The sequence below is a fragment of the Rhinatrema bivittatum genome, chromosome 2 (assembly GCF_901001135.1).
Source record: "Rhinatrema bivittatum chromosome 2, aRhiBiv1.1, whole genome shotgun sequence".
Taxonomy (NCBI): domain Eukaryota; kingdom Metazoa; phylum Chordata; class Amphibia; order Gymnophiona; family Rhinatrematidae; genus Rhinatrema; species Rhinatrema bivittatum.
In genome coordinates, this window is record NC_042616.1 from 287,859,520 (window position 1) to 287,886,447 (window position 26,928).

The 26,928-nt window shown below is 44.8% G+C and overlaps 1 protein-coding gene across 1 annotated transcript in view; it reads left to right on the top strand.

The window, feature by feature from the left end:
* The window catches only part of CUL1 (cullin 1), a 359,727-nt gene that overhangs the window by 207,576 nt on the left and 125,223 nt on the right, over positions 1-26,928 (top strand). Inside the window, exons 16-17 of the mRNA XM_029589582.1 lie at positions 53-184; positions 24,915-25,007. Coding sequence (XP_029445442.1) covers positions 53-184; positions 24,915-25,007 — 225 coding nt within the window. The remainder of the gene's footprint in view (positions 1-52; positions 185-24,914; positions 25,008-26,928) is intronic.

The following is a 26,928-nucleotide window of genomic DNA, read 5'->3' on the forward strand; positions in this document are numbered from 1 at the left end:
AGGTGATAGATTTTAGAAATGTGTGTTTATTCTTTGTCTCTTTCTCCCACAGTTGGAGCGCAGTTACCAACGGTTTACAGCATTTTACGCCAGTCGACACAGTGGGAGAAAGCTTACCTGGCTGTATCAGCTATCAAAAGGGGAATTGGTTACCAACTGTTTTAAAAACAGATATACTTTACAGGTGAGTATCAGGGAGATTTTTTTCTCTAAGGACAAGAAGTTAATTTATCACACATGTGCCATGTGTGGCATCAAGCAGAACAGATCTTCAGAGTTTTCTAGCAAAGACTGAACGTTTTTACTGAACATGTATTGCACTTCCCACACTGCAGCAACCCTGAAGTTGTTTTCAGTTTAGCTTGTTCCACCAACTCAGACGTTTTCTTGCAAGCTTTCTTTGTTTTTTTTATCTCTTAACGCTATTTGACTAAAAATCTTTCTTTCTTTTTCTTAGTTCTCTACTCAGGCTGCTTCAGTTTTTCCTGTTTTCTGGCCTTTTTTTTTTGTTAGTTTCTTTTTCACAACTCCCCTGTCCACCAACTCCTATTTTCTTTTCCAGCAAAATTGGGGTGTTGAACAGGCCTACAGATATAAAGGACTGCAAAAATTCAGAAAGTTTCCAATTTTTCCACTTCTAGTCCACAGAAAAATATAGCTTATTTTCCAAACTTTTCTAGTTGTTTTCTGGGTCTTCATATCTAGCAGCAGTCTCTTTCTTCTGTAAAGATCTTTGAAGAAAAACTTCTTCCACATTTGATTTTGCAGCGGCAAGAATTCTCACTATAGCAAAGAAGCAAACCGGTGATTTCACATTTGTTCCAAGTGCGCACGAAAAATGTCCATTATCGACTCTCACAAAATGTGCTACATGTGCCTTGGGGAAGGACCTCAACACAGATGGTTGTGGTATCTGCGCTGTGATATCACACAGAGTAGTTCATTCCTGGAAAGACATACTCTGTGCCATCCTTGCTGGTATGCTGCAGTCCGTCTTCGGGAAGCTAGCATTAAAAGCTTGACATTTTCCAGGGAGCCAACTACAGTCGCATTGGTAGCCAGGCCTTGACAAAGATGTTCTCTGTCTCTCCAGAGCTTTGCTCCAAGAACAAGCTTAAGTGTTGAGCCAAGTCTTGATCTCCCCATGTGAATCTGAGAGGGCTCCAGTAACTTGTGATGAGAGCCAAAGGCAGCAAGCACCAAATCTGGAGCAAAGGCTCCAACATATTGTCACAATTCCTCAATGCACAACTTCGAGTTCAGAGGTAACAGAGGTTCCATGCATTCCAAATCGGTTATGTCAGGATGGTTAGCTCACTCTGTTGCACTAGGGCCACACTGCACTAGTCTCAGGAGGAGCTGCAAGATCAGCTGAAAGATTTAGAAAATCAGGTGCAAAGAGTTAATTTGCGGTTTCGAGGAGTTCCAGAGAGCTAGGAGTTTTGGAGACTGATTCCAGGTGGTGGACAGTATTTGCATGCAGTTGCTTGGCTCAGGAAATCAAGAGACTAATTCCAAAAGTACAGCTAGAGCATGCTCATTGGGTATTGGGGGCCCCTCGAGGTAATTTGCCAAGAGATTATAGTTGCCTGCTTTCATGAGTTTCAAGTCAAGGAGAAGGTGGTGCTAGCAGCGCGGCGGCGTGCACCCATCAGCTGGAAGGGCTGTAGAGTGGAGATTTTCCAGGACATCCTCCATTACTATATGCAAGAGGAGAGAATTTAAGGGTATTTTTTTTTTAATTTATTCTTTATTAAATTTTTCAAATTATAATAACAAATCCTTCTTTGTCATACAGAAATTTAAGTGCTTTTACAATGAAATACAAAGGAAAACACAATTTCCATTAAAGGTAACATTTTAACTCTTAGTTTTGCACAATCACATTATAGAGGAAAATATTTTGGGGGGCGTGCAGTAATCAGAGGAGTAATCTATATGGAAATTCTAATTCAAACAATAGCCAACCAAGAGTAGACATTCATAATTACTAGCCCTCCATAGATGTTTCGACTGTCATTGGACATTTAGAACTCAGGAATTCTCTCAACTGTGGTATATCAAAGAAAATGTAAGTAGACCCACGCCAGCCTATAACACACTTACACGGGTATTTCACAATGAAACTCGCTCCCAAAGATAATACATTGGGTTTCATTTGAAGAAATGCTTTACGCCTCACCTGGGTGGCTTTGGCAAGGTCAGGAAATATCCTTACCAAGTCCCCACAGAAAGGTACCCGTAAGTTTTTATAGTAATTACGCATAATCAAGTTTATATCTTCTTCTGAAATGAAAGTCACTAAGAGAGTCTCTCTTCTGGCGACCTCTATTTCTGATGCCTCTAAATACTGCGTCAGATTGTCCATATTATCCAAAACACTTATTCTGGGTGTACTTTGCCTCTGAGAAAGATGTAATATCTTTTTTATCACAGGAATTTTCTCCTGGGGGATTTTTAAAAATTCTCCCAGGTATTTCTTAATTGTTACTAGGCATTGTTCATCCTTTATCACAGGAAAATTTAATAAACGAAGGTTCAAATGTCTGAGAGAGTTTTCAAGAAACTCCATTTTACGTAATGTAGCAAGCCTTTCCCTAGAGAATGCTGCTGAAACTTCTTTTAAATCTTTAACCTCCAACTCAATCCTTTGGATAGTGGATCCTTGTTCCTGTAATATTTGCTGGTGGTCGTGGGCTACAATGTCCAGTTTGGCAGAGACTCCTTGTAATTTATGAGATTGCTCCTGTATCTTAATGTCCATTCCAGCCATAAGCTCCCATAGGGAGTCTAAAGTCACAATCGCGGGTTTTTCAATCCGATAAGCGTTCTGACTCACCCCATTAGCTCTAGAAGTCGAATCCACTCTCTCAATTATATCCACCATTCTTCCACCTTCTCCAACTGCTCCGTTCAGCTTTATGGGGTTTGATGTCGTCGCTGCCCCAGAACCAACTCCTTCGGCTCCCACCGACTGGTCTCCTCCAACCGAGTTTCCTCGGGGTTCACCAGTAGCTTCAGGAGGTTCTGGGGAGGAAGCTTGCTGCGCGTGTTTCGGGTTCGGCAGGCTTAAAGATATCTCTCCCGGTGAAATGGGCTCTCCTCTAGCCCCTCCACCCGCGGGAGCCGCCGCCTGCGCCACGGATGTCGCATACTCCCGGATTAGCCTCTGGTCAGAAGGTAGGGAGGGTTCGGATGGGTATACCCTCACCTTGCCTTTTCTTTTGTGGGGCATTTTCAAAGCAAAAGCGGCAATAATAACCAAGTAATTCAGAAATGATCGGAGCGTCCGGGAGCTGCTGCCTCTTAGTCGGCCATCTTGGTTACGCCCCAAGGGAATTTAAGGGTATTTTAACAGAATTCCGCAACCGCAATGTGTGCTACCACTTGCTATTCTCATTTGCACTCTGCTTTACCATCAAGTGCGTGATCTCTAAAGTACGCACGGTGGCTGAAGCAGTGGATATTTTGAAGGTGTCTGGAATAGATGTTGCTAAGGCTCCACAGATTTCAAGCTCCAACAGGCAGTTGCAAGCGGGCATGTCCCCCCTCTAAATGGCAGAGAGTGGCCAATGCTGGTCGTTGGCTGAAGCATCAACCCAGCAGATCGATTGTGCAATTATCTCTCTCACAAGATGACCTAACATGACTGTACTGAGGTTTAGTTGAGGGGCATCTTTGCTTATGATATAATCTTTTTTGTGCATAGTGAAGAGGGGGTGTTTCAGTTTATTAGGGGGAAGGAAGATTTCAGCATATCATGTTTTGATATTTCTGTTGATTTGCTGATCGGGGGAGAGTTGGGGGTGCCATGGCTTTTTGATGGCGTCATTCCTTATGGAGGAGATTGGCCACTGCATGGGGTGGTGGTGTGCTTTAGGGTGGGATGGGGCAGGACGCGAGGGGAAGGATTATGTGAGTATTAACTGGCAATACCATTTTCCAGGGCTTAGGGGTCAGTTTGTGTGGAATTTGGATAGGGTGACTAGGCTTATCAGGGGTTATAAGGGGATAATGGAGGTGATGGGTGAAACATTATCATGGATACTTTAAAATTAATCTCACTTAATACTAAAGGGCTAAATTCACCAGGCAAGCAATGTTTATTTTTTCAAGAATTGGATCTTTTGAAGGCTTCTGTAGCTTTTTGTGAGGAAAAGCATTTCAGAAGGTGTAAAGAGGGGTTGCTTAAATCTCAGCAGTTCCCTTATTTCCTGGCTTCAGCCTCAGTACGACATAAGTATTGTGGAGTGGGAATCCTATTATCTAAGCAAGTGGTGGTTGATATTCAGGCTTCATTAAAAGTTGTTGAGAGAAGATTCATTGCATTAAAGCTGATTCTTAATAACATTTTATTCACTATGGTAAATGTATGTGCTCCCAATACTGGGCAGAGTGCTTTCTTTTACAAAATTTTGCAGCTAATGTCTGATTGTGCAGAGGGTCATTTAATTAATGAAGGGGACTTTAAACTTACTCTTTTCCTAGCGTGTAGCAGATGGACTCAGGACCAATGGGTATAGTGTACTCCTGATAGCAGTTGGAGATGGATCAGATTTCAATCTGACATCAGTCCTAGTACATATACCCCTGCAGGAAGTGCAGCTCTTCAGTATTTTCTGTCTCCATAGCAGTTAGGGGCTCTATGCACGCTAGCACAGCGTTAGAGTAAATTTTACCAAAGAAATCTTACCTCTACAGACGAGCCCCCCTCTCCTGCTGTGACACCCGTTGGGTCCCTCCCCCAGTCGAGATTCCTGAGGTGATTTCCACGATCCCTCGGAGGTAAGCCTCTGTCCGGTGGCCGACCCTCAGCGGGGACCTAGCCCCCGACATCGGGTGAGGCTGAGAGGCAGCGGGTGCAACCTCGAGCGCAGCGGTGAAGGTATTTTCCCTCCCCCCCCCCCCCCCCCCCCCGCAGCCGGAGACCACCCGGAACGAAACTGGGAAATGCCGAGACAAGGTAAGGTAGAAATCTATTGAAAGTCTCCGGTCTCCGAAGCTCGAGGAGACACACAGGTCGCCGGCCGGAACCAGTGCCACCGGGTTGATCGGCCCCAGCAGGGCTAGACCCCGGTCAGATCCGAGGGTCCTCCCACATGGAGACCCTCCGAGGTGGTCACCATATTGTCCGTCTGGTCACCGTCACCATTTTGGTCCTGTTCGCCGCCCTGTCTGCCGTCTCGATGCATGCGCACAGAGGCGAGCCATGCACACAAATACCTTGTGCGCACAACGTCGCGCACAGAAGTACTGGGCGCACAAGCGAAGCGCATAGCCACGCATTCACTGTGCCGGGCACAATATTTCGATCCGTGCGCACAACAGCGCGCACATCTCTCTACTCGTGCACACCAAACCTACGCCCGCAACTTCGCACACCGGAGCGCACAACTGTATTGTACGCGCACAAGCCATGGCACCACCTGAAAAGAAGCTCAAAGCACAGGGCCTTTGCCCAGCATGCCACATTAGAGTCGCACAGCATAAGGATACTCAGCATTCCACCTACGGCTGCCGTTACTCATACAATTCTCGGGGGACATCCCCGGGAGCAAGTGATTCAAGAGTAAGCCATGCTTTCCTTCATTTAGGACACCCACCCTACCGGGTGTCAACGTTTCTCGGTTGAGGGCACTGGTGGTCTCCAGCTATAGCCAATTCATCCAGTTCAAATTAATCAAGTTAACCAAGTTATAAAGTTAATCAAGTTATTCAGTCATACATATATCCACTATGCTTTTCAAGGAGAATACTGAAGAGCTGCACTTCCTCCAGGGGTATATGTACCAGGGCTGACATCAGATTGAAATCTGATCTGTCTCCAACTGCTATCAGGAGTACACTATACCCATTGGTCCTGAGTCCATTTATCTACACTAAGGAAAACAAAATTATCATGTAAGTAATTTCTCCAATATCCATTCCTGGAAAACTCTAAACGGGAGTCTACAGGTTCTTGTTCCTTCCAGAGAGCCCTTAAACATTTAATGTTGGATAGGGGTTTAATAGATATTTGGCGTCTTAAAAACCAGACTTGTTGTAATTATACTTTTTTCTCCAAAGCTCATCTATCATATTCTAGATTGGAATATTTTTTAATTGACAGAACATTGGTGGGATAGGTCTGTTGATGAGGATAAAGGTACTATAACATTGTCGGATCATGCACCTGTCTGGTTATCTCTGGGTTTTTCTCAATCTCGGGACAGCAGGAAATTCTGGAAACTGAATGATAGTTTATTAGATGATGACCAATACAAAAATCAGTTGGAGTCAGAGATTCAGGAATAATTTTTAGAAAATGAGTCCAGGGATTGTACTCCAGTTACTCTTTGAGCTTGTATGAAGGCTGTAGAACAGGGTAAATTGATTTCTAGAGCCACTTATATTAAACGTGATAGGGGAAAACCCTGATTGTAATTATTACAACACATTGCTAAATCGGAATTGGTGCATAACGCACCTTAGACCCCAAAGTAGGGAGTAGCTTGAAACGAACCAGGCAGGTACTGAGGGAGTTGTACCTAGACAGGATAGCCCATCAGTTGGATTTATCTAAACAGGTGTTTTTTGAGTTTGGGCATAAATCCAGCAGATTATTAGCCAGGCGCTTAAAAGAGAGGGCAACTCAGAATCATATTAATAAAATTTAAAGAGAGGGATGGGACATTTATTTATGACACTGAGAGGATTGGTCAACGTTTCCTAAATTTTTCTGAAGAGCTTTACTCTGAGAGTGAGTTGGAAGGAGTTGAGTTGGATGAATATCTTAAGGATGTCTCTTTGCCGGTGCTTCCGGAAGAATGCAAGGGACTACTAAATGATATCAGAGCTGAGGAAATATTGCAGACTATCTCTGAATTTGAAGATAAAAAATCTCCAGGACTAGACTGCTTCACGGACAAGTTTTACAAAACATTCTGTTCAGTCCTGGTAGGACCATTGGTTGCGATGTTTAATTCTTTGTGTGGCTGAGGAACTCCCAATTAATGAGAATGTAGCAGGCATTACTATTTTGGCAAAGCCGGGCAGAGGTGTGACTCTTTATGGATTGTATCGCCCTATATCTCTTATAAATATAGACTTGAAGATACTAGCCAAAGTACTAGCTAACAGGCTGAGCTTAGTTGCTCCTGGATTGATTTATGACGATCAGTCTGGGTTTGGTCCTGGATGTTTGGCATCTGACAATGTCCGCCGGGTTCTTAATTTGATTTGGTGGGCTAGGCACCAGGAGATACCTGCAATATTATTGGCTGTCCATGCCAAAAAAGACTTTTGACCAGGTTAACTGGTCTTATTTATTTCGGGTTTGGAAAAGTTTCAGCTAGGGTCCAAATTTGTTTCTTGGATTCAGAAACTGGTACTCTATGCCATAGGCCTGCATTAAGATTAATGGGGGGATACACAAAAAGTTTTGCAGTAAGATGTGGCACTCGCCAGGGATGCCTGCTATCCCCTCTGCTTTTTGCGCACTCATTAGAACCTCTTGCGGAATGCATATGAAGGGAAGGGCAAATTAGAGGTATAGGTATTGGGGGAGTAAATTATAAGATGACTCTTCGCAGATGATATTTTGTTTCCACTGGAGTCACCTGCAGAGTCCTTGGACTGAGTGTTGTGGGAAATGCGGGGCTTTGGGAAGTATGCAGGATTCAAGGTGAATGAGGATAAATTGGAAATTTTGAATATTTCTGCCTCGTCAGAGTGTATGCAAAGTTTGAGTTCTGTGTTCCCATTTAAGATAGCTAAAACATGGGTTAAGTACCTGAGAGTTCGCATTGGGCCAGTAAGGAGTTTATTTTTTCTCAATTATGATCCCGTTAGTTAAGAATATTTTCTGTGATTTGGATAAATGGAAACACCTAGGACTGTCTTGGTTGGGTAGGATCACCTCAGTAAAAATGAATATATTACCAAGATTTTGCTACTTTTTTTCAAACCCTCCTGATGATTCCTGATTCCCTGTTGAAGGCATGGCAGAAAAGGATCTTTAGCTTTATTTGGAGGAGGAGGCCCCCGAGGGTGTCCAAGACTGTGCTCTGTCAATCTAAACTGAGAGGGGGGAACTAGGGTATTTTGCAGCCTCCCAGCTTAGGGCTCTTATAGATTCACATAGGGCTTGGGCGTATAAAACCTTGGGTGGCAATTCAAGGTCACTGGGCTGGAAATTACTCACTAGAAATGAGGGTGTGGACAAAGATGGTGTCCCAGTTGCATGATCTCTCTATTTATTCTCGTACAACTTTGCAGATATGGAAAAAGGGGAGGTTAGCTTTAGTGGGGAAAGGAGAGTTTTATCATTTTACTACTTTTCTTTATCTGAAAGAATTTCCCTCAGGAAATAAATTTTGCAGCTCTCGATGGGCAGCCTTAGGGGTGACTAGATTGGGGCAGTTATGGGATGGAAATGGTGTTTTACCCTCCTCCGTTCTTCAGGAGGAATATTCTTTGGAACGTAGGGATGGGTTTGCATTAGTTCAGCTATGGCATTTTATAAACCAAAAACAGGTCACTCAGGATCTTAAAATACTTTTCGAGAGTTTCTGTGAGCATGCTGACAAGATATGCAAGCCCATTTCTAAAATTTATGGGTTACTGAATGCTGATCTGCAGGCTAAGCCCGCTCATTTAAGAGCTTGGGAGAGGGATCTACGTGCTCCTTTGGCAGACGAGGAGTGGGATCAATGTTTCCTGGCTGTGAAGAAATGCTCAATATCTGCTGCCTTGCTGGAGACGAGGTATACAATTTTTTTAGATGGAATTTAACTCCTGTCAAGCTCTATAGAATGTTCTCAACTATACAAGAGGGCTGTTGGCGGGGCTGTGAGGAGGTGGAAACGATTTTTCATATGTGGTGGGAGTTCACCAAGGTACAACAGTTATGGGAGGATATTGTATGGTTCGGGATATTACAGGGAGTTCAGTGACATGGGACCCGAAATTGTTTTTTAGGTATGCCAACACAGTCACAAACTGATTTAGAGTATACATTTTTTTACACAAGTTTTGTTAGCTGCTAAAGGAGAAATCGCCTATTGAAAGCAAAGCGGGTGGGTTCTTTAACCAAATTTGAAAAAATATGGGGATTTTATATTGAATGGCTTTGTCACCATGCAGAGTTATCTAGGAGATAGATGCTGTAATATTGCTCCTACCCTGTGATTCTTACCCAAGTATGTTTGGTCATTAGCATTGCATCGCATTTGATCATGGAGTTCAACAATGTGTTGTGGGGTTTGGAATCCTTGCTTGTATTGTTTATTGCGATAGGTAGTTGCTGTTTATTAATAAAACCTTGGTGGGCACTACAAAGTACGGTTTGAGGACCTTGCAAGGTGTTCATGTAGTTGCCAGAGATTTCTTGATGGGGAAGTTAATAAGGGGGGGGAGGGGGCAGGGGTGAGTGGCATGTCTATATTTGTGTATAATGTTTTGGAATAGGGTACATGTTATATACTTTTGTAGTATTATCTATGTATATGATCAGTCTGTGTTTTTTATCTGTTTGATATTTGGTTATATGTACTGTATACTACTGTTTGGAATAAACTATACATGGAAAAAAAAATAAATGAAAGAAAGCCAATTGGTTAAAAAAAAAAGGGGGGGGGGATCTTTCACCAAGAATGTTTTTTGCCCTCTGTTGGTTGATGTCATTTTCTCCCATTGTTTTACTGAAGATAATCTTTAGTTAGGCCATTTTACTTGTGTGATTGAACTGCAGATAAAACAAAGTTGCTTACCTACAACCAGTGTTCTCTGAAGAGAGAAGTTCACCAGTGACTTAAACCCACCCACTTTCCCTGTAGGAGTTCTTCTGTCCCTACCCTTAGCTGGCTGATTGAGAACTGAGAGGAGCTGCAGGAAAGCCGCAGTGTCAGAAATCCTGTACGTGCTGAATAGAGACTCAGGCTTTACTAGAAATGTTCCACTCAGCACATGACCCAGTTTTGTGAATGGTGAGCTTATATCTTTAGAGGACATCTCTTAAAGGATGTATAACCTAGTGGGCTAGAGTAACAAGCTGAGAATCAGGGAAGCCAGGGTTCAAATTCCTGCTTTTTCCACTAATGTTCCTTGTGACCTTTAGCAAGTCACTTCACCCTCCATTTCCTCAGATTCAAACTTGGAACCAGATTTAATGAGACGGGAGAAAAAATGTGCACTGTGCTTCGGCATACATTTTCTTTTGCTAAAAAATGTTTGCATGTCAGGGAAGAGTACAATATACTATTGCCTGTTTGGCCAGGATGGTGAAATAGACTGTAAAATGCTAACAGATTATTTAGGGTGATAAAACTGATAATAAGAGATTTAAATTACCCCAATATTGGTTTGGTAAATGTTACTTTAGAACATACTAGGGAAGTAAAGCTCCTAGATGTCATAAATAACTGCTTTATACAACAGCTAGTCATGGAAATGACAAGCTGGGACCGCTTTAGTTCTCAGTGGCATGCAGGACATGTACAAGGAGTAAAGGTGGTGGATCTGCTTGGAGGTAATGATAATAATGCAGTTAAATTTGACATAATCGCTGGAAAGCAGATATGAAGTAAAGCTACTACACTAGCATTTAATTTTAAAACGGGAGATTATGATAAAATGAAATTAGAAAAAACTAAAAGAAGCGGTTGCTAAAGTTCAAAGTTTGCATCAGATGTGGACATTTAAAAACACCATCTTGGAAGCCCAGATAAAATATATTCCATGCATTAAAAAAGGTTGAAGGAAGTCCAAATGACTACCAGCATTGTTTAATGGTGAGGTGAAAAAGGCAATTAAAGCCAAAAGGACATCTTTCAAAAAATGGAAAGCAACCCAAATAAGGAAAATAAGGAAGAGTCTTTCAGCTGGTTAAAAGACTAGAAACAGACAGTAGGACTAAACTGTCATTTTTCTGAATGGAGAAAGGTCAATATTTGAGTGCCTCAGGAATCAGTACTGGGACGAGGGAGGTGATCAAATTTGCAGATAACACAAAATTATTTAACGTTGTTAAAACCACAGCAGATTGTGAGGAAATGCAGAAGGAACTTGAGAGACTAAGAGACCGGACTTCTAAAAGATAGCTGAAATTTAATGTGAACAAGTGCAAAGTGATGAACATAGGGAGAAATAATCACAACTACAGGTACACAGTGCTAGGTTCCTTTTTAGTAATATTCACTAAGGAAAAGGAATCAAAGTGATTGTGGACAACATGTTGAAATCCTCAGCGCAGTGTGTTCTAAAAAGCAAGTAGAATGTTAGGAGTTATTTGGAAAGGAATAGAGAATAACATGGAGAATATCATAATGCCTATTTATTGATCCATGGTGCAACTGAATCTTGAGTAGGGTGTGCAGCTCTGATTGCCCCATCTCAAAAAAGATATAAAGGAATTAGAGAAGTACACAAAGGACAAAAAACATACTAAAGGGGATGGAACAGCTTCTTTGTGAAGAAAGGCTAAACAGATTAGGGTTCCTCAGCTTGGTAAAGAGCTGACTAAGTGAGGATATGATAGAAGTTTATAAAATCATCAGTGGGGTGGACCAGATATGGTTATTTACCCCTTTAGATAATTCTAAAAAAGAGAACATGCATTGAAACTAACAACCAGATTTTAAACAAATCATAAGTATTTTTTCAGTTAACACATCTTCAAGCTGGTGAATCTGTTGCTATTTATTTATTTGCTTTTCTATACTGACATTCGATTTGGCATATCACATCGGTTTACATAAAACATGTCATAAGGCAAGCCAAATTATGACATAGTACATTGAAACATAGTAGAATTAATTTAACTCGGAACATATAACTTGCTTATAATGAAACGGTGTATTGAAACAGAATAATTAACTTGGTAATTATATATGGTTAACGAGTTAACTTAAAAGTAAAATATATTGAAAAAAAAAAAACAAACTTTATTAACAGGGAGTGTTAACAGGATGTGGTCAAGGTAACTAGCATTTGAAGTTTAAAATATGTCTGGACAAGTTACTGGAGGAAAAGTTCATAAATGATTATTGGTCAAGTAGACTTGGGAAAGCCACCACTTATTCCTGGGAGTGATAAATAGATCCACTGGATACTTGTGACCCGAACTGGTCACTTTTAGAAGCAGGGATGCTGGGCTTCAGGGACTTTGGTATGACCCAACATGGCACATCTTATGTTCTTATGAGTTAGTTTCTGATGCAGTAAGTGAATGATATGTTAATGCATCGGGAGTTTTAAAAAAAAAAGCTTGCTAACCTGAAAGTGTGTGCACAAATATGCTGATAATGCATAAACCATATTTTCAGCACAAAACATGTTTTGTGCACAAATGTTCTCTGCACTTAAATCCAGAGTGCAGGACCCTTGCATCATGAATTCTGGTTCAACTCCATAGACTTATACTAGCCCCCAAAACTTTACTGTCTAGCATTAAGAAAACATGAGTTAAGCCTGTACACCTATCTGCATTGGGGAATAATAGCTAATGCCTTGATTAATATGAGATTTACATGGAGGAATGCTAATTTAACATATTTTTACAATTGTGCACACATTTGTGCAGTAAACTCGTTAAATTAGGAGTAAAGTTGTACATCTAATAATGTACACCCAACCATGCATTTACATGTACGCACTGCTGAGTGTACCTTATTACATAGGCCTATTAAGTTGTAAGCCTTCTGTGGCAGTGCCTACTGTACCTGAGTGCAACTGTCCTTGAGCTATCAATGAAAAATGTGAACTCAGTCTAAACATAAGTAAATAATGTTCTCACAGGACAAGCAGGATGGTAGTCCTCACATATGAGTGACATCATCAGGATGGAGCCCAATCACGGAAAACTTCTGTCAAAGTTTCCAGAACTTTGACTGGCCCCTACTGGACATGCCCAGCATGGCACTAACGCTGCAGCCAGCAGGGGTCCCCCTTCAGTCTTCTTTTTTCCATGCAGCAGTAGCCTCGCGGTTTAGGAGCTCTGAAGAGATTCCTGAGAGGAATTTTCCTCACGGAGTTAAATTTAAATTGCCCCACAGGGGTCCCTCATCTAACTTTCTCAGGCCGCGGTACTCCGGTAAGTTTTTTGACCGTCTTTCGTCGATTACCATCAAGTTGCGCCCTCGCGGCCTACTGGCCGTCGACCGTACCGCGGCGCCGTTTTTTTCTATGGCCATGGCGTCGGGGTTTCATCGGTGCCCAGACTGTACTCGTACCATGTCTATCACAGACCCTCATGGAGTCTGTGTAATGTGTTTAGGCCGTGAGCATCATGTCCTGACTTGCACCAAATGTGCCCTCATGACACCAAAAGGTCGCAAAGCCAGAATGGAGAAGATGGGACTCCTCTTCCGTGCTCACACCCCGACGCCGTCCATCGCATCGACGACTTTGGAACCGGCACCATTGAAGTCACACCAACATCAACCACCATCTGGTGATCGTCCGCCATCGACGACTTCACGGTCATCGACTCCCGTTACTCCCCCTCAAGATCGAGGGGATCGTAGGGAGAAACATCGCCATCGACAACGTCTCGGACGGTCGAGGGAGCGAAATCATCTACCTCACCATCGAAGAAGCCCCGTCCAGGAATGGCACAGACCATTCCTACGACCCGGACATCGAGGCCACCCTCACCCGATCAGGGTTTGGGAGTCTCGATTCCGCCTGTAAAGGTGGTCACTCCAACTGTGCCTCCGCCTCCCTCTTCCATCACGGAGCCAGGGCTGCTTGCTCCAGGTCTCCGGGAAGAACTGGATCGGCTGGTCCAGGAGGCCATCGACAAGGCAATGCAACGGCTCCAGGTTCCACCGGCACCGAGAATGGAACTGGTCACTGACCCGATGGCAGCAGAGCTGGCACCGCTGCTATCCTGGATGGAGTCGCTCATGTCCGCCCTTCCACCGGTGATTCCCGGGTCTCTGATGGCTCCGGTGCACTCCCCGTTGACAGCTTCATCGGGAGGAGAAACACCGTTCCGCATTCCTCCTTCGGGAGTATTGCCTCAGCCATCGATGCCAATTTGTCCCTCTCCACCGATTCATTCATCGGAGGCGATATGCACATCAGCGCCATCGATGCCTTTGATACCGGCACCAATGTCTTCCAGGCCGTCCACGGTGCCCCCGGCGATTCCTTCGATTTTCTCGGAGCCTCAGCCGGGGCCTTCGGATATCCAACCCCCTTCTAGTCCTATAGGTCAGTCTGCTGATCCTTATGACACCTGGGGTGATGATACTTCCACAGACACCGATGACTTACCTTCACCTCCCTCTCCTACTGAAAGTAGAAAGCATTCTCCTCCAGAGGACCTCTCTTTCATTAATTTTGTGAAGGAAATGTCTTGAGTTGGTCCCTTTTCAGCTTCAGACGGAGCAGGATGATAGGCACCAGATGATGGAGCTCCTCCAATTCCTGGATGCCACTAAAGTGGTCACTTCTATTCCCATTCATCAAGTTCTTCTTGAGCTCCTCAAAAAGAACTGGGAAAATCCTGGATCCATTGCCCCAGTCCATAGAAAAGCTGACACTACTTATTTAGTACAGTCAGCCCTCGGCTTTCAAAAATCTCAGCTCGACCACCACTCGGTTGTGGTGGAATCGGCTCAAAAGAAAGCAAAAAGGACAAAGCCTCACTCATCTACCCCTCCTGTTAAGGAACACAAGTTCCTAGACAATATTGGTCGATGAGTGTTCCAAGGGGCCATGCTCATCTCCAGAATTGCTGCTTACCAGCTGTACATGACCCAATACAATAGGGTCCTTTTCAAGCAGATACAGGACTTCTCTGCCTGACCAATTCCAACAACAGCTTCAAATCCTTGTCAGCAAGGGATTTGAGGCAGGAAAGCATGAGATAAGAACAGCTTACGATATCTTTGACACCTCTACTAGAGTGTCTGCAGCTGCCATTTCGGCAAGACGATGGGCCTGGCTCAAATCTTCTGACTTTTGACCAGAAGTCCAAGGCAGGCTATCTGACCTACCATGTGTAGGAGACAATCTGTTCGGCGAACAGATCCAGCAAATAGTGGCTGAATTGAAGGACCATCATGAGACCCTTAAACAGCTCTCATCGATACCTTCCGACTTCCCCTTAAGACAGCCCTTTAGGGAAGGACTCTAAGAAGTCATTCTTCCATCCAAGGAAGTACTATCCTCCACCAGCAAGGTCCTGAGCTACGAGACCTTCTCAAAAACCTCAGCCTCGCCAGGCCCAAAAGCAAAAGCCGCAAGCAGCTCCCCAGCCAGGACCTGCTTCAGGTTTTTGACTTTCACTTGGAGAGCAGCAGTCTGATTCCTCTGCCAAACATACCAGTGGGAGGTCGATTGTGCCACTTTCATGGCATGTGGCAATCAATCACAACCGACCAATGGGTGCTAGCATCATTGCTCAGGATTACCACCTAAACTTTCTTGCTCTTCCACCGGACTCACCACCTCTGCAAGCATGGAGAGTATCTGATCATTCTGTCCTTCTGGAGCAGGAGATTTCCCTTCTCTAGTTAAGAGCAATAGAACCCGTCCCACTCTCGCAGCAAGACCTGGGGTTCTGTTCCCGGTACTTTTTGATCCCCCAAAAATCCGGGGGGCTTCGTCCAATTCTGGACCTACGTGTCCTCAACAAGTACCTCCAGCGAGAAAAGTTCAAGATGGTAACCTTGGGCTCGCTTCTTCTTCTGCAAAGCGGAGACTGGCTCTGCTCTCTAGACCTTCAGGACGCATACACACACATTGTGATAACTCCAGCTCATCGCAAGTACCTCAGGTTTTTAGTAGGCCCAAAGCTTCCGTTTGGCCTAGCATCGGCACCACGAGTCTTTACCAAATGTCTCGTGGTTGTCGCAGCTTTTCTCAGGAAAGAAGGTGTTCACGTCTACCTCTATCTGGACAACTGGTTAATCAGGACTCCAACCCAGCAAGCCGCTCGGTCGTCCCTCAATTTGACCCTACACACTCTAATTTCGCTAGGATTTCTCGTCAATTACGAAAAATCCTATTTAGCCCCATCTCAAACCTTGTCCTTCATTGGAGCAGACTTGGACACCTTGCAGGCAAAAGCCTTTCTACCTGAACAACGAGCGCTAACCCTCGTGTCTCTCGCTCACCAGTTGCAGTCTCAGCATACAGCAACAGCTCGCCAATTCCTCGTCCTTTTAGGACACAAGGCGTCCTCAGTCAATGTCACACCAATGGCCCGCCTGGCCATGAGGCTCATGCATTGGACTCTGAGGTCACTGGATTCAGGCTGTTCAGCCTCTGTCGACCATTGTCCACATCACCGACTCACTCCGTCTGTCTCTCGCCTGGAGGAAAAATCACAACAATCTTCTCCAGGGCCTGCCCTTTCAAGTGCCAGATCCTCAACTCATTCTCACCACCGACACTTCCAACCTTGGGTGGGGAGCTCACGTGAACAATCTACAGACACAAGGGTCTTGGTCTCCAGGGGAAGCCAAACATCAAATAAACATCCTGGAACTTCGAGCAATGCGATATGCTCTCAGGGCTTTTCAGGAACGCCTGTCAAATCACGTTATCCTGATTAAGACGGACAACCAGGTGGCCGTGTGGTACATCAACAAGCAGGGAGGCACAGGCTTCTTCCTTCTGTGTCAGGAAGCTGCGCAGATTTGGTCCCACTCTTGTACATCAGGGCCACCTACTTGCCAGGAGTGGACAATGTCTTGGCAGACAAACTGAGTCGTGTCTTCCAACCGCACGAGTGGTCTCTCAACCCCTTGGTAGCGAACTTCGTCTTCCAACAATGGGGTTATCCCCAGACAGACCTCTTTGCGTCCCCTCAGAACCACAAAGTCGACAATTTCTGCTTCCTCATTCGGAGCGAGCGCTCTCCGCCCAGAGATGCATTCTCCCTCTCGTGGGCAACCGGTCTGCTCTATGCATTCCCTCCACTTCCTCTCCTCTCAAAGACTCTCGTGAAGTTACGTCAGGACAAGGGAACCATGATCCTGATAGCACCTCACTGGCCACGCCAAGTGTGGTTTCCAATACTTCAGGATCTCTCCATCCGCAGGCACATTCCCTTGGGAACCGACCCGCGTCTGATCACTCAAAACAACGGATGCCTACGCCATCCCAATCTTCAGGCCTTGTCTCTGACGGCATGGATGTTGAAAGGTTAATGCTTCAACCATTTAACCTTTCAGATTCGGTTTCTCGTGTCCTGATTGCTTCACGGAAGCCGTCCACAAGAGAATCTTATTCCTATAAATGGAAAAGGTACACATCATGGTGCACCTCGCAGTCCCTTGATCCCTTTTCCTGTCCAATCCCAAGGTTTTTGGACTATCTCTGGCATTTGTCAGAGTCAGGTTTAAAGACCTCTTCAATCAGAATGCATGTCAGTGCGGTAGCCGCCTTCCATAAAGGTGTCGGGGATGTTCCTATGTCAGTACAACCCCTCGTAACACGCTTTTTAAAGGGCTTGCTCCATATGAAACCACCTTTACGTCCGCCGGCCCCTTGGGACCTTAATCTGGTTCTTGGTCGGCTCATGAAACCACCATTCGAGCCTCTTCACTCCTGTGACCTAAAATATCTCACATGGAAAGTGATTTTCCTTTTGGCTATCGCTTCAGCTCGCAGGGTTAGTGAGTTACAGGCCCTAGTTACCTATCCGCCTTACATTAAACTCCTGCAGGACCAGGCGGTACTCCGCACTCACCCTAAATTTTTACCCAAGGTAGTTTCGGAGGTTCACATTAATCAATCCATCATACTACCTACCTTCTTTCCCAGGCCCCATTCCAATCCAGGGGAACAGGCTCTGCATACCCTTGACTGTAAACAGGCTCTAGCATTTTACCTAGACCGTACAGTTGCCCACAGGAAGAGCACTCAGTTATTCGTCTCTTTCCATCCCAACAAATTAGGGCAACCTGTGGGTAAGCAGAGTCTTTCCTCCTGGTTGGTGGACTGCATATCTCTTTGCTATCAGCAAGCAGGCATTCCTTTTCAAGACCGTGTCAAAGCACACTCTGTGAGGGCCATGGCGACTTCAGTAGCACACCTACGATCGGTGCCGCTTCCTGACATTTGCAGGGCTGCCACCTGGAGTTCTCTCCATACCTTTACAGCCCATTATTGCTTGGACAAAGCCAGGAGACAAGATTCCATCTTCGGCCAGTCTGTCCTGCGTAACTTATTTCCAACGTGACGTACCTACACCCTTCTGCCTGCCCGGTGGGGTTCAGGATGCCCTCTACCAAATTCCACCCCAGTTGTTGTGCCTGTTGCACGCCGTTGGGTACATTTGGTGCATGTTCGGACATCCTCAGCTCGGTACTCACCCATATGTGAGGACTACCATCCTGCTTGTCCTGTGAGAAAGCAAATGTTGCTTACCTGTAACAGGTGTTCTCACAGGATAGCAGGATGTTAGTCCTCACGAAACCCGCCCGCTGCCCCGCGGTGTTGGGTTCGTAACGTTTTGTTATTTTATTTTTCTGCACTGCCTGTAGCTTTCAAATAAGACTGAAGGGGGACCCCTGCTGGCTGCAGGGTTAGTGCCATGCTGGGCATGCCCAGTAGGGGCCAGTCAAAGTTCTGGAAACTTTAACAGAATTTTTCCGTGATTGGGCTCCATCCTGATGATGTCACCCATATGTGAGGACTAACATCCTGCTGTCCTGTGAGAACACCTGCTACAGGTAAGCAACATTTGCTTTCCTGACTGTGAAGTACACAAAAGACCAAAAAAAAAAACCAAAACTCTATATATACATGGAAATAAAGTGTTCAAAAAAGTTGGATTTAATATTCTTTAAGTATGGTATTTGTTGTAGTCTAGGTTGTATTAATTGATTGTTAAATACTTTAGGAGCCTGTCTTCATTTATCAAGTACATTCAAGTTACAAAACTTGCTTCTGTGCATGATCTGTTTTCTTTCTTTTCATAAGATATTTGTTTGGGGGAGAGGAGAAGAAGCTCTTTGTTTTTTATTTTTGAGATTGGGAAGAAACAGGTTGTACTCTTAATTCTTTTAAAGTTTTCCTCCTCAATGCTCGTTGGTTTTCTGATGTTACTTTTTACAGAAACCTTTTTAGTTACTGTAATAGAAACAGATACTCATATCTGAAGTTTGCATCTAAAAATATGGAGAAAAACAATTTACCAGCAGTGCATATTAACATAAAATGTTTTGCAATATTTTATAGAAAGTAATGGTTTAATTCATATTTCTGCCTACTTTGTTTCTTATTGATCATCATGCCTGGGAACACTCCGGATTTAACTCGGGGTTTAGAGACCTGCCTCTGGTTCTCTGGGGACCTAGAAGTCGCATTCTGTTCAGCTACAGCCTCTTTCCTCTGTGCTGAGAAGTTGGTGGGCACTAGGACAGAGGGGCCGATGCAATACAGTGCGCTCAGCTGAGCGCACTGTTTAACCCATTGTCGGATGCTGGTTAAATAGGCGCTAATCCACTCCCTAATGCAATAGGGGGATTAGTGCCTATTTAACGTGCATCCGATGCGGAGTGAATGCGTTAGCGCTCATCACATGCAAATGCATGTGAATGAGGCTATTACTCATTCACTCCAAATGCAAAAAAATAAAAGTGCATCTCAGACGCACGTTTATTGCTCAGATATTAACGCCTGCCTGGAGCAGGCATTAAAAGCTGAGCGCACTGAAAGAAAGTACAGAAAAGCAGAAAAAATGCTTTTCTGTACTTTAAAAAAAAAAGTTGAAAAAAAAACTCTGCCGGCCGCTTTGAAGACCGCCAATATGCTTGGCATCGCTTTTCCTAACCGGCTGACTGCAGTTAGGAAAACAGACACCGAGTTTATTGGCATTAATGTTCATAACCGGCAGACTGCCGTGACCCCCTAATTTGTTTATTGTATGGCGCCCCCCCCCCCCTTGCTGGCGCCATGCATGCGCTAAGAAAGCGGGTGCTGAAAAGTCAGCGCCTGCTTTCCGCAAATTTTATTGCATCGGCCCCAGAGTACTAGGTAGGAGGAAGCTCTGCTGCCAATTCTCTGCTTCTAGTTGCTACTTGGTTTTAGCTTTCACAATGAACCAATCAGCAGTGAGAGGCAGGGAAGCACTGCTAGTCCTGCATGAGTCAAGGTAAACAGACGGAGGAGACAACAAGAGAAAGTGTGCATGCAGTGTGAGAGAGTGAGAAGATCCAAAGTGGGGGAGGAGAAAAACTGTGTGTGTGTTGGGAGCCAGAGAGAGGAGAAAACATAACCTGTATGTGTATTGTAAAGGTGGGAGGCCAGCGAGAAGAGAGAGAAAGAGTGCTGGGAAGGAACAGTGAGAGAAGAGCATTTGTGTGTATGTAGAGTTGTGGGAGCAAGAATGTGGAGGAAGTAAGAATGGGGAAAAAAGGGCAAACAAATGGAGGAACAAACATGTAAGGGGAGTGAGAAGAGACAGCCAGAGAAGAGAGAGAGAGTTGAGGAAGGGAGGGAAAAGGGAGAATAAATTATGGTGGGTGGGGGATAGAGAGGGGGGGGGAGAGCAAGATAGAGGAGGGAGAAGGCAATAGCTAGGAGGAGAGGGTTGAATAAGGGGAAAAGAGCAAGGGGACAGGGGAGGGAAGGGGGAATGGGGTGGAGGTTTTTGCCGCCATGCTGCGTGGCGAGCAGTGTACGGCATGTGAGGACACATGTGCACGCCTCTCCCTTGCTGGCACTTGCTCTTGCTGCATCTCTGGGGGGAAAGCAGCTTGGGGAGCTCAAGGGAAGCCTCACACAGGCAGCGATCCTCTGTGGGTAGTGTGGGGGAAGCTGAGCAGCCAAATAGTGTCTTCCTAATTTTGGTGGGAACAGTGGCCATTTTGTCTACTTTTGCTGCCGTGACTGACAGGGTCTGCAGGGACGCTGCCCTGCCTCCAACACTGTCACCAGCTGATCGAAGGCCCTCAGAGCCCCGGGATCCTCTGTTGGAGGAGGAGGAGGAAGACCTCCTGGAGCAGGATTTTTCCCCAGATTTTGTTTTGCTTATGCACAAAGCTTTTTTGGCAAAAAGGGCAGCTGGATGTCGCCATCCCAAGCCACTGGACCTGCAGGAGCCAGTTGTGGCCAAGGGGCCGCATTCGTCTCGATCTGGTGGGGCGATCAGAGTTCAGAGAATGCTGGTGCGTCAGTTGCCCCGGGGAAGGCTGATGATTACCCGGTGGCAGATCCTTCTGGGTTAGAGCCTCATTTAGACAGTGCGGACCCTCATGAGGCACAGGATCAAACACCCTTGGTATAGGGAGATGATCCGCAAGTGGTCTGTCTTTCGCCAGGAGGAATTGTGGCCCTTAAAACTGTGTTCTAAATGAACTAGGTATTAAAGAGCCCCAAGCAGATTCAGACCACAAGGGAGTGGATCCAGTCATGCGGGGCCCGAGGGGGCCAACCAAAACATTTCCACAAGTTTGTGAAGGAGTTAGTACTTCAGGAGTGGGAGATTCAGATACAGGCTTGAAGGTTGGCAGAGCCATGGAGAAGTTGTATCCTTTGCCTGAAGACACGTTGGATCTTTTGTGGATGCCAAAGGTGGATGTTTTGGCCATGATGAAGAAAACGATTCTGGTGGAGGGTTCGTTCGGCCACACTTAAGGATATGCAAGATAGGAAGTTGGAGGTACATCTCAGAAGATTTCTGAGGTTTCGGCATTGGGCATTCGTGCTACTGTATGTAGCAGTTTTATGCTCCTGGCCGGGTTGTGCTGGGTGAAGCAATTGCAGTCAATAAGTCGTTATCTCTGGAGAATGCGCAGCAGGCCGAGAAGCTTGAGGCCGTTGTAGCCTACAGGGTGGATACCTTGTATGTTCTCATTCACACTTCCTCTCGTTCAATGATATCCAGAGTCTCTGCTAGAAGGCTTCTGTGGTTAAGGAACTGTCTGGGGATGTTTGGTCTAAGTCTCAGCTGGAATCGCTTTCGTTTAAGGGGAAGCTGCTTTTTGGTGAGGACTTGGAGGAGCTTATGAAGCTTCTCGGAGAGACTAAAGGGCACAGCTGCCAGAGAACAAGCCGAAGGTCGGCAGAGGCTTCTCTTCGACATGGGCTCATTTTCGGTCGAGCCAGTGTCCCCATCAGTCTCCTCCTTTGGATGGAGGTCAGAGACAAGGGGCCGGGAGGCAGCAGTCTTGGAATCAGTCCTTTCGAGGCCGTAGACCAGTCAGAAATATTTCCGGTCAGGGAGCTTCTGGTTCCAAGTCCTCCCAATGAAGCGAGGCCAGCCGGCTCCTCCATTCTAAGAATCTGAGGTCGATTAATATCCTTTCTCGAGGAGTGGGCCAAGATCACGTCAGATGAGTGGGTCCTAAGAATGATAGAACATGGTTACGCTTTAGAATTTGCTCGGCCGTTAAGATTTGTTCATAAGGTCCCCTTGCACTTACGAGCAGAGAAGGCGGATAGTTTGGGAAACCTGTCAATCATCTATGTCTGTTGGGGGCCATCGTACCAGTACTGATCGAGGAATGGGGAACAGGAAGGTATTCTATTTATTTTGTGGTCCTGAAGAAGGACTCTGCTTTTCATCCGATTCTGGATTTAAAGAAGGTGAATCTAGCGCTAAAGTACCTTGTTTTCGGATGGAAACGAGGTTGGTGATTGCTGCAGTGTGCAAAGAGTTTTTGGCTTCTCTAGATTTGACCAAGGCGTATCTCCACATTCCAGTTTGTCCGGACCATCAAAGGTTTCTCAGCTTCATGATCCTTTGAGATCATTTTCAGTTTTGCCTTTCAGGTTGGCGACAGCGCCAAGGCCCTTTACAAAGGTGATGGTAGTAGTAGCAACAACTATTTTCCCAAAGTCAGAGGACCTTTGTCATTAGTTGGTAGCAGTAGTGCTGCAGTGCTTACAGTCCCTAGGCTGAGTTGTGAATTTTCCCAAGAGCCAGCTGGTGCCGGCTCAAGTTCTGTAATTCCTGGAAGTGCGCGTCAACACCAGGCTTGGGAGTGTTTTTATTACCGAGGAACGGATTCTCAAGAAAAAGGGACAGTTTGGCAGATTGCTAAGCAGTGCGGTTCCCAGGGTCTAGGATTATCTGCAGGTTCTTGGGTCTATGGCTTCCACTTTGGAATTGGTCCCTTGGGCATTCGATCATATGCGGCCTGTTCAGTCGGCCTTGTTCTCTAGGTGGCATCCAGTATTAGAGCAATTTCGTCTGCCATGGGGGATGGCCTTGGAGATTTCAAGTTGGATTGTGGTCACAACCGACGCCAGCTTATCTGGTTGGGGGGGCTGTGTGTCAGGCTCAAGTGGCGCAGGGACTCTGGTCTCCAGAGGAGACGTCATGGTCCATCAACCGTCTAGAGACCAGAGCGGTGCGTCTAGTGTTGCAGGCCTTCTTGCCTCTTGTTCAGGGCAGGCCAGTGAGAATGTTGTCTGACAATGCAACGGTGGTGGCTTACATCAACCGACAGGTCTGTACTAAGAGTTGGACTGTGGAGCATGAAACCCAAGATTGTTTACTGGGCAGAGTGCCGCCTGGAGATGCTGGCAGCTTTCCACATAGCGGGGGTGGGCAATGTCCAGGCAGATTTCCTCAGTTGCCAACAGTTGGATCCCAGAGAGTGGGAGTTGGCAGAGGAAGCTATTCTCCTGATTCGTCGCAGGTGAGGGTGTACTGTGTATGGATCTTATGGCAATGCAAAAGAATGCCAAGGCTCTGGGGTTCTTCAGTCGATTTTCGGATTCGGGGGTCTCGTTGCATATGGTGCCTTCTTCCCTTCCAAAGGTTGTTTCCTCCTCATTTCACTTGAAGCAGGTGGGTGTTTGAATTTGAATAGGTTGCTGGCCTTGGATAAGGAGTTGAGGTGGCTGGATGCGAAGCGGGCGCTGTTACGGTATCTAGAGGTCACTAATAGTTTCAGGGTGTCCGATCATCTTTTCATTCTTTTGAGTGGTACAAAGAGCAGAAAGTTTCAAAGGCGATCTTAGCATGGTGGTTGAAAAAGGCCATAGTTTTGGCTTAAATTTGCATTGGTCTGTCCTCAGGGTCTGCAAGCTCACTTGATGCGGTTGCAAGCAGTATCTTGGGCTGAATGTCAGTGTCATCACAAGAGATTTGTAAGGCAGCTACTTGGAAGTCATTGCACACTTTTTCCAGGCATTATCATCTGGATGTCCAGGCGCCAGAGTCTGGGAGCTTTGGGAAAAGCATACTTCAAACGGCACTCTCGCAGTCCCACCCAGTTTAGGGAAGCTTTGGTACATCCCAGGAGTCTGGACTGATCTGGGTACGTACAGGGAAAGGAAAATTGGTTGTTAACCTGCTAATTTTTGTTCCTGTAGTACCACAGATCAGTCCAGAGTTCCGCCCAGGTTTGGAGAGTCTGATCTGTGTGTTTTTTGTATGTAAGTTGAAGAAGTTTCAATTGGCTTTTTCTGGCTCAGGTGATGGTTGTACATGCTGACTTATTTGGTTATAAGGATTGTTCATTCGGCGGGAGATGTTTAAAAGGTTATATTGAGTTTTGGTATACTTTTCCATCTTGGCTTGGGTACAGTTCAATACTGATGGACTGCAGGTGGCACACCAGGTTAAGTGACAGTGTCAGTAAAGCTTTCTCTGTCTCCATCTGCTGGAGGGGAAGCAAAACAAGGAGTCTGGACTGATCTGTGGTACTAGAGAAATGAAAATTAGCCGGTAAAACCAATTTTCCTTTGTTTCAGGAGCTTCTACTCTCTAAAGTTTTTGAAATTAAATGAATAAAGGTTAATTTTAAATGGATATTGCCAGGCCATCTAAAAGAAACCACTAGACCATGGACACAGGATGCTTCAGAATCACATTGTGAGCACAGTATATATGGATGTATTCTCTGGGTTTTGTTGCCATTATGTTATACTACATGCTATATGAGGTAGAGAAAAGGTCTGTGTTTAATGATTTAGAATTTATATTTTTTTCTCCTTTTCTATTTTATCGGTGGATCTGGAAGGCCTCCACATTCCAGATGGCAATCCTACTGCAGTATAACACAGAAGATGCCTACACTGTACAGCAACTAACGGACAGCACACAGATAAAAATGGTAATATTACAAATTATATACAACATTGCTTCAGTTTAATGACTGCCATGTGGAAGCAGGCTAGTCCAGATCAATGTTATCAACAGTTGCTTGATAGAAATAAATTTGAGTTTATGTATGCTATTTTTTACATGAGAATACTACTCAAAAACTTTATATTAACTGAATTTTGAATTTTGAATTGACATTCCATCAACATATATTCATCATTGAGGTGATAAAATCAATTTTTTTAAATTAAAATTATCAGATTACACTGAAATATATCCAAGACATAGCTCAAACAGAAAATTTACAATCCAGACCAAAAGAAAAAAAAACTAAGAAAAGGATGGCAATATTCAGTAAACTGAACTTAAGTCCACAAGAAGGGAAGTGTTGACTAAAAAAGCATAATATATAATAATCTCATAAGAACTCATTCCTAAAATGATCAGCCTCACCAAGGCAAGCAATTTAAGCCAGAACTAACTGGAGAAACTTTGACCAAGAAAACTTTATCATGAAGAAAAACTTTCAGTTGATCAGTGTCATAAAACACAAACTTACTACCCTGGAACTCCAGAAACCACTTTCTTGTAGCCAGAGCAGAACTAGAAAGATCAGGAAACACATTGACAGCTCAAAGAAAAAGAGGACCAGTTCTTTAAAACTTCATAACTAGGTATCTGTCCATTTCTACAGCAAACAAAACAAGTGTCCCTCTAGTCATTACCTCTTCCTCCAAGGTTTCAAAAAAAAGCAGAGAAATTCAAACTATCAACTGAGATAAAGGCTTCTGTTGCCCCTTCCTGTGCATTTTGCAGGTGCCTCATTGTTGGATCATAGAAAACTTTGGTTAGAAGTGGCATAGCACCCATAGAAAACTAAGTTCTTGAGGAGATATTTCTTTATGATTTCATAAGGTGAAAGTATTCTGGATCTAAGGAAACTGAAAAATCATAGATTTTAATACTTGGAGCTATTTTCAAGAGAGGCCAGTTTATTCCTGGGAAAACATCTTAAGTGGAGTTTGATGCTTGGAGCATATAAATATTTTTAGAACACTGTTAATTACATAGCATGGTCTTCCAGCAACACATCTTGATCTTAAGATGTCAAAGCTACATCCATAGAAAATTTACACAACTAGGATACACTATCTGCCAAAGCATTCTTGACCCACAGCAGAATCCTGCTTAGATCCTTGAAGGAAACTGGCTGAGATGTCGCTGTACCTCCTGTGAGAACCCTGACAGGCAGTTCTTGTCTCCTTCCAGGACAGTGGGCCAATTGGACTTGTCTGTTCAGTTCTCACAGCTCTATGGCCCATACGTCCTGCTGATGGCTGTCTTATTCTTGTCTGGACATCTGGTTAGTCCTTCCAGCTCTATGGTCCTTACTTCCAACTGTGACCTTGTTCTGTGTAGACACAGTTGAATTCCTGTCTGTTCTTTTCCAGAGCTTGGGCCTACATGCAATCCTATGCTTGGTTCTACATGTCATATTCCTGTTTATTCCTAGATTGCTTTGTGTATCCTGTGTTCCTGTTTGGTCCTAGTTTGCTTTTTGTATCTAATTCTCTTTCAGTGGTGGTTCTTGGCTACTGTGGTTGCCTTCATGTGTCTCTAGGTTTGGGTTCTATATTGTCTTAGTGGGTACCTTGTGTTTCCTGTTGTTTCTGTCCAAAGTCCTGCCAGCCACCAGCACCTGCGAACCAGCTTTAGGGGCCTGATTCAAGGCTGTCTGTGCTCTCAAATCAACTTCTGCTGCCTGCTCTCCACAGCCTCAGCTGTCTTGTCCTGATGACATTGTTTTGCAACTCAGGCATGCATTCTAAGCTTCTCCTGTGCATAGTCCTAGGCTGTGTATCCTCCAGCTGCTTATACCCAAAGACACTCCAGGGCTAGGGATACAGTAGCAGCACCTTCTATTTGGAGAA